At 37.7% G+C, this 14,400-nt stretch overlaps 1 protein-coding gene across 45 annotated transcripts in view; it reads left to right on the top strand.

The window, feature by feature from the left end:
• Nucleotides 1-14,400, top strand: part of LOC139767191 (muscle calcium channel subunit alpha-1-like) — a 1,449,841-nt gene that overhangs the window by 1,093,860 nt on the left and 341,581 nt on the right. For 37 of the 45 annotated variants that reach the window (XR_011717010.1, XM_071696301.1, XM_071696297.1 and 34 more), the window contains one exon: nt 3,996-4,048. Coding sequence is in view for 44 of the 45 variants with exons in the window: in XM_071696301.1 (XP_071552402.1) it covers nt 3,996-4,048 (53 nt within the window). In the remaining variant the exon portion in view is untranslated. Of the gene's footprint in view, nt 1-3,869; nt 3,923-3,995; nt 4,049-14,400 lie in introns of all 45 variants that reach the window. The other 8 variants (XM_071696261.1, XM_071696270.1, XM_071696267.1 and 5 more) reach the window with 1 other exon arrangement.

Below are 14,400 nucleotides of genomic sequence, written 5' to 3'. Positions count from 1 at the left end.
CCTGAGGATTGGCGGAATGCCTGCATAGTGCCATTGTACAAAGGCAAAGGGGATAAGAGTGAGTGCTCAAATTACAGAGGTATAAGTTTGTTGAGTATTCCTGGTAAATTATATGGGAGGGTATTGATTGAGAGGGTGAAGGCATGTACAGAGCATCAGACTGGGGAAGAGCAGTGTGGTTTCAGAAGTGGTAGAGGATGTGTGGATCAGGTGTTTGCTTTGAAGAATGTATGTGAGAAATACTTAGAAAAGCAAATGGATTTGCACGTAGCATTTATGGATCAGGCATATGATAGAGTTGATAGAGATGCTCTGTGGAAGGTATTAAGAATATTTGGTGTGGGAGGCAAGTTGTTAGAAGCAGTGAAAAGTTTTTATCGAGGATGTAAGGCATGTGTACGTGTAGGAAGAGAGGAAAGTGATTGGTTCTCAGTAAATGTAGGTTTGCGGCAGGGGTGTGTGATGTCTCCATGGTTGTTTAATTTGTTTATGGATGGGGTTGTTAGGGAGGTGAATGCAAGAGTTTTGGAAAGAGGGGCAAGTATGAAGTCTGTTGGGGATGAGAGAGCTTGGGAAGTGAGTCAGTTGTTGTTTGCTGATGATACAGCGCTGGTGGCTGATTCATGTGAGAAACTGCAGAAGCTGGTGACTGAGTTTGATAAAGTGTGTGAAAGAAGAAAGTTAAGAGTAAATGTGAATAAGAGCAAGGTTATTAGGTACAGTAGGGTTGAGGGTCAAGTCAATTGGGAGGTAAGTTTGAATGGAGAAAAACTGGTGGAAGTAAAGTGTTTTAGATATCTGGGAGTGGATCTGGCAGCGGATGGAACCATGGAAGTGGAAGTGAATCATAGAGTGGGGGAGGGGGTGAAAATCCTGGGAGCCTTGAAGAATGTGTGGAAGTCGAGAACATTATCTCGGAAAGCAAAAATGGGTATGTTTGAAGGAATAGTGGTTCCAACAATGTTGCATGGTTGCAAGGCGTGGGCTATGGATAGAGTTGTGCGCAGGAGGGTGGATGTGTTGGAAATGAGATGTTTGAGGACAATGTGTGGTGTGAGGTGGTTTGATCGAGTAAGTAATGTAAGGGTAAGAGAGATGTGTTGAAATGAAAAGAGCATGGTTGAGAGAGCAGAAGAGGGTGTTTTGAAATGGTTTGGGCACATGGAGAGAATGAGTGAGGAAAGATTGACCAAGAGGATATATATGTCAGAGATGGAGGGAACGAGGAGAAGTGGGACACCAAATTGGAGGTGGAAAGATGGAGTGAAAAAGATTTTGTGTGATCGGGGCCTGAACATGCAGGAGGGTGAAAGGAGGGCAAGGAATATAGTGAATTGGATCGATGTGGTATACTGGGGTTGATGTGCTGTCAGTGGATTGAATCAAGGCATGTGAAGTGTCTGGGGTAAACCATGGAAAGTTGTGTGGGGCCTGGATGTGGAAAGGGAGCTGTGGTTTTGGGCATTATTGCATGACAGCTAGAGACTGAGTGTGAACGAATGGGGCCTTTGTTGTCTTTTCCTAGTGCTACCTTGCACACATGAGGGGGGAGGGGGATGGTATTCCATGTGTGGCAAGGTGGCGATGGGAATGAATAAAGGCAGACATTGTGAATTGTGTGCATGGGTACATATGTATGTGTCTGTGTGTGTATATATATGTGTACATTGAGATGTATAGGTATGTATATTTGCGTGTGTGGACGTGTATGTATATACATTGTGTATGGGGGTGGGTTGGGCCATTTCTTTCGTCTGTTTCCTTGCGCTACCTCGCAAACGAGGGAGACAGCGACAAAGCAAAATAAAATAAATATAAAAATGTTTTTTGAAAAACTTGAGGGGGAAAACTGAGATAAGGAGATGCATCATCTAAGGAAATGGCATCTAAGATGTGCAGAATGATGAGAATATAATGAAGGACTTCCAGAGTTTTGGTAGTGATTTACATATGTAAGTTTAGGGATTTAAAGCATCATGAGCATTGTAGTTTAAAGATACTGTGAAGTTGAAAAATTTAGAAGCTGGAAAGTTATGATTCAAACCATTCTGAGATTACCTATAAAATATCTCAAAAAGCAGAGGAACTTTAATTTTTTTTTTTTGTACTTGCTTAATTTTGGCTTACATACACAAAAACATTGAAATAAAGCTGTTGGCTGAGAATGCTGTTAATTAACAAGTAGAATTTACATTTTCTTTATTCTTTCCTGTGCTTTTTTGCTGTTTTTTCCATCCCTCCATATGAAGATAAGTGTGAAACAAAGACTTGATGAATATATTTATTGGTATTATTTGTTTAGTGGGTTTTTAGCTTAGGTTTGATGTGCTATAAATTTCAGCCATGATGATGACTTGCATGAAAATTTTTTCTTTCAATGTATGTAATCTCTGGTTTCCACTCCCATTATATTGTTTTCTTACAGCTGAGCTGCAAGTCTTTACATCTCAAAAGTAAAATGAAAATTATGCCTTTGACAAAAGTGCCAGACTGTGGTGACACACATGAGAAAAAACTGAGAGGAGAAAAATTTATGTATCTTCTGCATAGTAGTCATGACTTACTCAATGTTTTGGGTCAACAGATCACAGATCTCTACATATGAGTTATTCAGAGTTACTAAATGAAGTACAAGAAGGCCTCTGAAATTCATCACATTGGGGCTGTAGCTTGCCGAATCATAGCATATTCTAGATTATGGCTGATAAGATTTTGGGTCCATAGATATAAAAAAAAAGTTACCCCCTATAGATAGGAATCATCCACAAGTTCTAAAGTGCTCAGCAGAAGTTTTGAAATGGTACATGGGGACATTAGTACAATGCATTGCATAAGTTTCATTATTGTACTTGTATAGAGTACTCATGTGAACAGTGTAGCAATTTTCAGTCGATAAAACAGATCTGGTAATTTCTTTGCCTTACCATTGGAAAGTGTTATAATTTCTGGATCAAATGATACATATAAGAAAATGGTAAAATTTTATTTGCATGTGTAGTATGCTTTACACATGAATAAATTTCCAGGCTTCAACTCTGTTAGCCATATGATGTATCTCCGCTTACACTATGATATGTACACGTTTTGCAGTGCAGTTTTGTTTTAGTTCTTCAGTTACAAGTGATGTTCCATAGATTATGTGCATTTATGTGCATTTATATATATTATTTATATACATTTTCCTCTGATGCCCTAGCATTGTGTACTTTGTGTACAGTACTGTTTTTAACATTTTGATGGGTAATGACTGGCTGAGTGGAAGGATATGGGAATACTCTTGAAATGCTAGTAATTGTTATCTGACTCATGGCTTCCACCATTTACTGTGCTTGGGATTTTTGAAAGCCCCAGACCATATATGGCTTACATGCAGTCAACTGCCAGAGATGTCCCATATCATATAAGGTACATAAGGAGTCAGTGGTTTAAACTTTTATTTTGTATGTGCATCCTGATTTCATTTCTCTCTTTTTGGTTTGCCATGTAGAAGTACTTGGCTATTCATTGGATGATGATATTAAAATTTTAGGGTATGAGAAATGAGAAGCTAAGATTCTTTAAAAAGCAAAGCTCAACAGTACCACAAAGAACAGTAGAAAATGGGAACTGATCCCCAGCATCTTCAGTTGCATTGCATTGCTAGAAGCAGTGCAGAATTATGTTATATTCTGAGACCAATGCCAAATTAAGATCAATTGTTGGCTCTTCTAAAACTTACTGAAATCAGACGAATGCTAAATAACAGAGGTTAGTGTGGAATAAGAAAACTTGTCGGTCACTATTCATAAATTAATAATTTCTTTATTTCAGTAAGAAAGATCTAGGAATCTTCAACTAATAGAAGATTTTTATATTCTTACGCATCACAGGGCAAGTTCTTCCGCTGTAATGATAGATCCAAAGTCGTGGAGTCTGATTGTAGGTAAGTACATTTGCACATACACATTGAGCACACTCTTATTTCAATATCATTAATTCATTTTACTGTCTTATAGGGGAAGTTCTTCAGTTGCAATGATAGTTCCAAATCGGATGAAGAGAAATGTCAGTAAGTAAGAATTGGTTGTAAGTAGACACAAACCTTGTCATAACACAGTTTAGGAGTTGTAAGCCTGATGGGTTCTGAAGGTGATGTCATTTACTTATAATGTTTTTGCTTATGATTCATGTTATGTTGCTTTTCAAAGCTTTGGAATAGAAATTATATTACTGTATTTCATGCTTCCTTTTTATTGTAGGTCATCCTTTGAATAATCATGAACAATTTTGAGTCTGATATCCTTACCAAAGAACTGGTAAATTACAGTTACATATTCTTAAAATGATCCAGTACATCTGATTGTCAAAAAAAAAAAGTAATTATTCATGTAATTAGGTACTACCATCATGGAATTTTATGAAATAGCATAAGACAGGCTGATCAGCAGGCTGTGGAATTGTGGAACAGAGCAGAAAGTCAGGCACTTGCCTTATGCTTTCTTGTAGGTATAGTAAGAAAATATGCGTTTTCAACCCTAATTCTATTAATGAATATAAAGTTCATTTAGAGTGAGAGAATTTGAAAATTCCAGGGTTTTGTCTCTTGTTTCAATTTTGTTGCAAAGTACTATGACATTTACTATATTTGAATGAACTGTTCTGTAATTCATGATTGCATATCAATGTAATTTGATTAACACCAAGCTGACTACAGAGCATGTTTTAGATATGAATAGTAAACAGACATAACGAAAGGTTACTGATCCTGACTTTTCATCCAAAGCCTCTGTTAAGCTAATGCTTTCTTTGAAGTATCTTACTTTTGAAAGAGTATGAACCAGAAATTGATATTTCAAATGATTTACTTATTCGATTGTTCTAGGCATCATATATTATTAAACCATACCACTGATCAAAATCCATCAGCATCTTGCATCATTTTGATTTGCCCTCATTTGGATGGACTTTGTTTTCTGGAAGTTATCATGTTGGTTGAAATAATCTCTAAATTTTTGTGGATTTACCATACTATTTTACGAAAGGAATGGACTAAAAACTGCCATTTACTTGAGGTTTTGATTGAAGTTTTTGGTAATAAATGGTTCTTAATATTTGCACATTTTAGGCTTTTGTTGGCTATTGGTCAACAGTTTTGAGTTTGTTCACCCTATTTTCTTTGCAGAATGATGTTAAAAGCTAGTTGATGTTGCCTTTTCTAACAGTGCACCTGAGTTCTTTTAAATCCCAGACTAAAACATTTTTTCTATTAAAGAAATGAATTGCTCATTCCCTAGAAAACAGTTCAGGTGTTGAATGTGTGTCTGCTAACTGCTGATGTGTAATGTTGGTATAACTGTTTTGTAAGGGGATATCCATCTATTCAGATGGCATTTGAAATTTGGTCAGCTGAAAAAAGAAATGCTTGTGGAATTTATGAGTATTTATTAAGAATCTTAAGCATGATACTATTAATGATAGAGTAATGTAAACTAATTCTTTAAGTCTCCAAACCATAAAGTGTATGGATTGTATCACAAACGTACTCATTTCTTGTCATATTTGTTGACCCCACTAGTATGATCATTAAGATGTTCTACAGTTAAATCATTAGTTCTCCCATACATTAACTTAGGTGAAATGTTTTAACCGCATTTCTTTTTATGCTTGATTTGGTAGCAATATTACTTATAAACTTTTCTATGATTTATTTTTGTAATTTCATAAATCAAAAACTCTATTTAGGTCTTCAGTAATGGTTTACTTTATTTATTTATCTTCAGATTCTATGAACATTCAGATGCTTTTGTTCATTATTACTGCTACAAATCCTATATCTCTTACTGCTTTCATTAAAATTTTATCTATCAACTTGTCATGAATTCCTTCATTTTCATTTCAAGAGGGAGAATCAGGTAAATACAACCCACGAAATCACTCATACACATCTACAAACCATTTCCAGTAATCACTCATACACATCCAAAAACCACTTTCAGTATTGAAGTGAAATATGAACATAACGCTTATAAGAATGCTTCTCAGTTTTTTGCCTTTCCTTTACCAAGTTGATAATGTGACATCTCTGTATCATTTGCTTAATGACCCATCCAGTATTATAACCATTATGTAAGTCCAGGATCCCTTTCTCTGAAGGGGCTCCTGCAGCTCCAAGGAAGTACTACCTCCAATGGCAAGGAAATGTGTTCTTTTGGAGTAAAAAAATTTTCAATGAAACTGTGGTCCTTTTAGTTAATAGATGATGATACAGCCTCATTGAAGATGACTTTTGACTTGTGGCATAACCACAAACAGGCAGAGTGCAGCATTGCCTGCCCTATCCATAACTTCATTGAATAAACATGGTGACATCAAGCAACTTTGATGTATTCCCTCCTGTGTTTCAGACCTCTTATTGATACCACTACATACTATTACACATGCACAGCTTCCATGACTAAAATTCTTAATAGTATTCAGAAGTTCTCCATGCACACCATGTAGAGTCAGGACTTCCAAGAAAGCTTCGTATTCAATTTACTTATACTTTACACTTTTTCCTTGAAATTGATACATTGAAAAAAAATTTTGCTTCAAGGAGCTTTTTCATGTAAGATTACTTTATAGGAAATTAAAAATCAGTAGACATTGACAACAAAAATCATGGCTGCTAAGTTTTCACTCACTCACCTCTCATATGAGTCGAGAATATGCTGTTGTGTTAAAGTGTGGGACCAAAGTTTATCAGTTGGTCTGTGTCTTTTGTCATTTGTTGTTTTTCAAGGAATTGTAAAACTTGAAGTGCCTCCCTCATACTTCAAGCCTCACAGGTTATATCCATATCTTTGGTGTTACTGGACTCCATGTGCATGAGGTTACACCATGAGTGGAAAGTCACCTTTGGCTGGACTTTGCCATTAAGAGAACAGTTTTGTCAAATGACTTCTCATTTAAAATGAATCTATCATTTCTCTGCTACTGGAAGATATGCAGCCTCAGGAAGGAGAGTCCCTAGAAAGAAGGTCCTGGGTATCACCAGGATCATTTCTTGGAATGGAATCATGGGACCATTATAACTACATTTATGAATTATTATCCACAGCTTTCAAGTGCTGTACCACTTGCAAGATATACTGATTCATTTTCCATATTAATTTGATAGCCACATATTGTGTTAAACAGAAGAATATGCATGAGTAGAATGAAGTTGTTTTAGTCAGTATAAAAAAGAATAACAAGTTCAGTAAACACCCTTTCTAATGGACTCCTTGGACAGAAGGGTGGTATGAGAGAAGCTGAATTTTTTCAGTTTTCCATTGCATCTTTCATTCTTTCAAGGGACAAAAATGAATAAGATATTAGCAAGTGCAATGCAGATATACCTTATCCCATTAAGGCTTGAGGTATTCAGAGAGAAGCGAAGACTGTTGTGAATCAGGAGAAAACTCTTAAGTCACTTGGAGTCATCTGAATTGACTCCTGGTATGAAATAGTGTTTATAAGGCACAAGCTACTTTCCCCTTACTCATCATGCTCAATCTTTTTCAGCAATACTGAGGTATTTTCTGTATGTCTTAGCACATGCAACACTGATAGCCTTCATATCTGCCATGCCTGAATGCAAGAAGAAAGGCCTTTAACTATAAAAACACTGTAATTGCATGAGAACACAGCAGGTACCAAGCTTGTTTGCCATGTAGGTGCATATCTCAGGCTAGGGGGGCACTGACCAAGCTATGTCTTGTTTTGCTTTGGAATTTCTTTTTCATTTATATTTTTAGTTGCAAAGGCACAAAAGATGATATTGCAGCACCAAATTATTGTAAATTGGTGTAAAATTATGTGTTTGCATTCAGAGCGAACATTGTATGTTAGTAAAATAAAAAAGAAATGCACGAAGGCTGTCACATGTTCTTTTAATGCTTAGCGACTCAGATTGAGGTTGGGAACAAACAGACTATTCCCATACGTCCCAAACTCAGTCTGAATGGCTCTTAGCTAACAAGACTAAATTTGCGATATTAGGGATTTTTATGGAAATGTGCATTAAAGCCCAAACTTAGTCCAGTGTGTCAGAAGGGTTCATTAGAAGCCAATTCCGATGCATTGAAGTCTTTTAGAATGGTCCTCTCATAGAAAACAATAGAGATTGAAATATAAGGAAGAAATGAAATTCAAATATGAAATAGCAACATTTGAAAGATGATATAGAGTGTGAGTTGGGGTGAGAGTGTGTCATTAAACTTTAGGGAGAATAAGATATTTTGGAAGGGGGTAAATCATGTGCATAAGATAAGAAAACAAATGGAAACATCAGTGAACGGGGCAAGTGGTGAAGTGATAACAAGTAGTGAGAAGGAGATGGAGTGAGTATTTTGCAGGTTTGTTGAATGTGTTTGATGATAGAATGGACGATATAGAATGTTTTGGTCGGGGTGGTGTGCAAAGTGAGAGGTTCAGGGAGAATAGTTTGGTTAAGGGAGAAGAGGTAGTGAAAGCTTTGTGGAAGATGAAATCCATCAAGGTGGCAGGTTTGGATGGTATTGCAGCAGAATTTATTATAAAGGGGATGACTGTGTTGTTGATTGGTTGGCAAGTGTATGTATGTACCATGGTGAAGTGCCTGAGGATTGGCAGAATGCATGCATAGTGCTATTGTACAAAGGCAAAGGGGATAAAGGTGAGTGAGTGAGAAAGGTATGTATATGTGCGTGTGTGGACGTGTATGTATATATATGTGTATGTGGGTGGGTCGGTTGGGCCATTCTTTCGTCTGTTTCCTTGCGCTTCCTCGGTAATGCGGGAGACAGTGACAAAAGTATAATGAACAAAATATATATATTATATTTATTTATTATACTTTGTCGCTGTCTCCCGCGTTTGCGAGGTAGCGCAAGGAAACAGACGAAAGAAATGGCCCAACCCACCCCCATACACATGTATATACATACATCCACACACGCAAATATACATACCTACACAGCTTTCCATGGTTTACCCCAGACGCTTCACATGCCCTGATTCAATCCACTGACAGCACGTCAACCCCGGTATACCACGTCGATCCAATTCACTCTATTCCTTGCCCTCCTTTCACCCTCCTGCATGTTCAGGCCCCGATCACACAAAATCTTTTTCACTCCATCTTTCCACCTCCAATTTGGTCTCCCACTTCTCCTCGTTCCCTCCACCTCCGACACATATATCCTCTTGGTCAATCTTTCCTCACTCATTCTCTCCATGTGCCCAAACCATTTCAAAACACCCTCTTCTGCTCTCTCAACCACGCTCTTTTTATTTCCACACATCTCTCTTACCCTTACGTTACTTACTCGATCAAACCACCTCACACCACACATTGTCCTCAATGGGGGATGTTATTCCATGTGTGGCGAGGTGGCGGTGGGAATGAATAAAGGCAGACAGTATGAATTATGTACATGTGTATATATGTATATGTCTGTGTGTGTATATATATGTATACATTGAGATGTATAGGTATGTTTATTTGCGTGTGGGGACGTGTATGTATATACGTGTGTATGTGTGTGGGTTGGGCCATTCTTTCGTCTGTTTCCTTGCACTACCTCGCTGACGCGGGAGACAGCGACAAAGCAAAATTAATATATATAATATATATATATATATATATATATATATATATATATATATATATATATATATATATTTATATATATATATATATATATATATATATTGGATAGGATCACAATATTGCTCATGATCAAGATATTCCTATGAGTCCACGGAGAAAATGAAACACGATAAGTAGGTTTTGTGGGATAAGAAACCTCTCTTTGCAAGTGAACCCTCTGAGTACTAGCAAATGAGAGTTCAGCCTCTTTTTTTTCCTTGATGGGTGCATAGAATAAGTTGAGGGAAGATTTTGGTGTAGTACAGAGATCAAGGTTAACATCTGGTTCAGTTTTTCTTCTGAGTTGTGAGACAATCTCCATACACTTCAGGGACTAGAAATTTCTAACTTCTTTCTGGTGGTATTAATTCCTCTCATCCTTCACTAACCACTCAAGTAATGATAGCAGCATTAGCTTGTTCCAGACATGCTCATCACCAATCATCTGCTGGCTATTAGGCTATATCAGGCTAAATGCCTCATGGATCTTCAAGCCCATCAGACATTTCCAGACTTTCTTGTCTTTATCAGACAACCTTCAGGAACCATATACCTGTGGAGTGTGTTAGGTTTTGGATTTGTTTGGAACAATTAAGAGAAAAAAAATCTGTAGTTATCTCATAATGTTAAGGTTTATCCCAGTCACTGGAGAGCTTAATTCCGAAACTACTGACCATCTCTCAGTATTACCAAGTTTTCTTTAATTCAACAGGATGTGGCACAAGCCTTTGCTGTCTAAACTCTCTTCCTTTAGTTTTTCCTGAGTAGTTGTCAATGGAACAACTTCTTTCTTGAATACTTTTAATAGTGGTGTTGTTCAGAGTTCTCTCTTATTGTGTGCTCTCTTTCTTATCTCAATAAATGATCATCTCTCTTCTACATCAAACCCCGCTCACTTATGATGATCACTCCACTTTACATACATCAACTAATTTTTCCTCCCCCTTTCCACTTTAATATTCGTTCTCTCTCTTGTATTGACAATGATTTCTCTCTCATATTGGACCTGTTCAACATTTCAAAGTGGGGAAGCATTAACCTTATAAAGTTGATAGTGCTAAGATGCAAATTCTTCCTAAATCTCTTTCTAAAAATCATGTTTCCCTCAGTCCAATTTCAGATCACCATGATTCAGCCGTGTAATTGCATAGATATGTTGGGCATGTCCATATATTTGACTTTCTTGGAAATCCCATAAAATCAGCTTCACAAAAGCTGGTTATGCTGTATAGGTGCATTAATTATTTTCCTTGCGAGCAGCTATTTCATTTCTTCAGGGGTTAAATTGGTCCAAATGTGGAATGCTGATTGCACATTTACGGCACCCCGTTCTCTCTACCTCCCTGTTAACTAGAGTGGAATCAAAAATCTTGTGTCATTAATTCTCATGCCATCACTTCTCTTCAACCTTCCCTCTACGTATGCTGCATTGTTGCTGCTTTCTCAGTTTTATAGGTAATACTACAGTCATTGTTACTGTGAGCTGTTTGCATGTGTACCCACCACTAAGGTTTGGACCCATGGCATACCTTTAGCTGCTGCTTCCCACAGTATCTGTGTAGAGAATGGCCACTTAAAGACTAATTATTACAGTGTCTCCTTCTTCTGTGGGTCAGCTAACCTGTGGAGTTCTCTTCCTCCCTTTGTCTTTCCTTATTCATAAAACCCTTCTTCTCCTAAGGTCCAGGAGTATGAATACCTGTGGAGCCCTGATTATTCTCTACTTTCTTTTTTCTTTTGATTTGTTTCTTTCACCTGAGATTGCCTTGAGTGAGGCATGTTCTGCCCATGCAGTGTTGGTCAAAATTCTCCCTCCATATTTCCCATGTGTTGTAGAAGGCGACTGAAGGAGGTGGGAGTTGGGGGCTGCAAACCCTCCCCTTCCTGTATTTCAATATCTAAAGGGGTAAACAAGAGGAAGTCAAGCAGGGAGTGCTCATCCTCCTCAAAGACTCAGACTGGGGTGTCTGAATGTGTGTAGATGTAACCAAGATGAGAAGAAAAGAGAGATAGGTAGTTTGTTTGAGGAAAAAACTGGATATTCTGGCTGTGAGTGAAGTGAAGCTCAAAGGTAAAGGGGGAAGAGTGGTGTGGAATTGTCTAAGGAGTAAAGTCGGGGTTGGTGAGAGGAGAAAAGCGAAGGAAAGAGTAGCATTACTCCTGAAGCAGGAGTTGTGGGAGTGTGTGATAGAGTATAAGGAAGTAAATTCTAGGTTGATGTGGGTGATTATGTTGGTTACATATTTCATAATCAAATTTCTCCATATTTTTAGTTGAATATTGATATTTAGTGGTAAATGCATATTTCATATATTTTCATAGGGTTATATCTGTACTTTTCTTCCACTTTAAAGGGTCTGATCTCTGTTTCATGTTTTTTCTGTCCTTGTATAAGAATAATAATTTTAGGTTCCTCACCATGATATGTACACCTCTTCGTTCATTCTCAGTTCTCTTCTATGGGCTTTTCTTACTTCCTTACCAATGGTCTTTTTTTTATGCTCTTCTGCTAATTATCCACACTTTTTTTCTTATCTTCTGTTTTGTACTATTTTTCATTTTGGCTGGCTTTAGCCCACTGATCATTTATATTATTTTATCATTAGATGCTTTTATGTTTGCCTTTATGTTATTGTCTTTGAACTTCTCACTCCAGTTTGTATGTAAAATATGTTTGTTGTTCAATATTCACTCTTTTTTGGAATGGTGAAAATTTTTGTCACTTAACATGCTGTCATTCTGTTGTTGTATCATGTTCCCGTTTATTCGTTGCCCCATTGTATGATGTAGTCATTTACTTTAGTATCTGAGAGCAGTGCCACAGAATCTTGTCTTTTTCTCTCTTGTTGGTCTGTACAGAGTGGAATGAATGAGAGTTTTGATATCCTTTGGAATTCTTCATCTTCATCTACTGATCCATTATTCTTTTCTTTGTATTTGTTTCTGCATTCATAATCTGTTACTCTTTACTGCCACCCAATGAAATGAAAGTTAAAGTTGCAAGACCCTTTAATTATCAGATCAGGTTTCTTCATTTTCGTTAGTATTTCTCTTCATTTTTCTTATGTTAAAGGCTGCAGTCACAGACAGAAGTCCACATCAAGGCCAGGCCTTAATTGAAATATAGAGAATTATGAAATGGAAAAAGAAAAGACATGGGAGAGTATGTACAAATTTTTGAGAAAGTGAAAAACCTGACTTTTTAGATGTGCTAAGTCTTTGTTATTGAGAAAGACATAAGGTAGAGAGTTCCAGAGCTTCAACATGTAGGGAAAGAATTAGGTGTCGAACGGCCCACCCTTAAGTTGCTAATGGCTACACAATAATCATATGACACAGCAGCTTCCGAGTATTTTGTGGTCTAGCTAGTGGTGTGGGCACACAAGCAGCCAGCTCATGGGAGCAAAAACCAAAGTAATACCTATAGAAGGGGGTCAAGTTTGGAAGTTATCCTGGGACAGTTTATAAGGTGGATCACTTTTGACTCAACTCTGTTAAGTAAGGATGCAGAACGAGAGGCACCCCAAATGTGAGAGCAGTACTCCATACAAAGATGAATTGGTCCCTTGTAAAAACATTTGGGGTACCTCTAGTTCTGCATCCTTACTTAATAGAGTTGAGTCAAAAGCGATCCACCTTATAAACTGTCCCAGGCTAACTTCCAAACTTGACCCCCTTCTATGGGTATTACTTCGGTTTTTGCTCCCAGGAGCTGGCTGCTTGTGTGCCCTCACCACTAGCTAGACCACAAAATACTTGGCAAGCTGCTGTGTCACATGATTATTATGTGGCGTGGCCATTAGTAACTCAAGAGTGGGCCGTTTTGACACCTTCTTTCCTCACATATTATGAGCAACTGTTCAGAAGAGAAGTTTCAACATCTAAACAGGACAATCAGTTCCGTAGAGGCAGACCTGGTTATTCCTGTAAAGTGTGGTTTCCAAGAAAGAGTGGATTACAGTGGTACCAAGTGGGTTCATTGAATCAAGAGGTGGAATTCCAGAACCATCAAAGGAAATATGAGAGTTGTAAGGAGTTTTCAATTGAGAGATGGGTAGAAACAAGGTCTTGGAGGCATTTAACTTAAGAAGATTTTGTGTACCCAACTGAGATATCTAAGTTTATTGAGGAGAGTGTGTCATGATGAGATGCAGATTGAGTGAGAGAAGTTGGAGCAGAATTGAAGGATGTGGGTAAACACAGTGTTGAGTCATCAGCATATGATTACATTGTATTGTTTGTGTAGGACAGGAAATCATTTAAAAAAAGGAGATAAAGTGTAGGGGGACAGGACAGAACCTTGAGGGACACTGCTGTTGATGGTAAAAAGGGGGAAGGCTGAGCCATCAACAACCACAGAGATAGATCAACTAGAGAGGAGGCTAGATATGAAGGAACGAAGTGAGGGAGGGAAACCAAAAGAGGGGAGCTTAGAGATGAGACCCCGATGCCATGCCCTGTCAAAAGTCTTAGATATGTCAAGGGCAACTACACTTAACTCCCCAAAATCTTTCAGGGATGATGACCATACATAAGTAAGATAGGAAAGCATATCACCAGTGGATTTTGCCATATGGAAGCCATACTGGTGATCAGAGAGAAAACTGTGATTTTCGAGGTGTTTAAGGATATGAGAGTTGAGGAGGGATTCAAAGACTTTGGAAATGGTAGATATCAAAGCAATAGGATGATAGTTGGAGGGGTCAGAATGGTTACCCTTCTTAGGAATGGCATGTATCAATGCATGCTTTCAAGAAGTTTTGGTTTTT

Source organism: Panulirus ornatus, chromosome 59 (assembly GCF_036320965.1).
Source record: "Panulirus ornatus isolate Po-2019 chromosome 59, ASM3632096v1, whole genome shotgun sequence".
NCBI lineage: Eukaryota > Metazoa > Arthropoda > Malacostraca > Decapoda > Palinuridae > Panulirus > Panulirus ornatus.
Note: the sequence above shows the minus strand (reverse complement) of the source record. Positions and strands in the feature narration are given on the sequence as shown.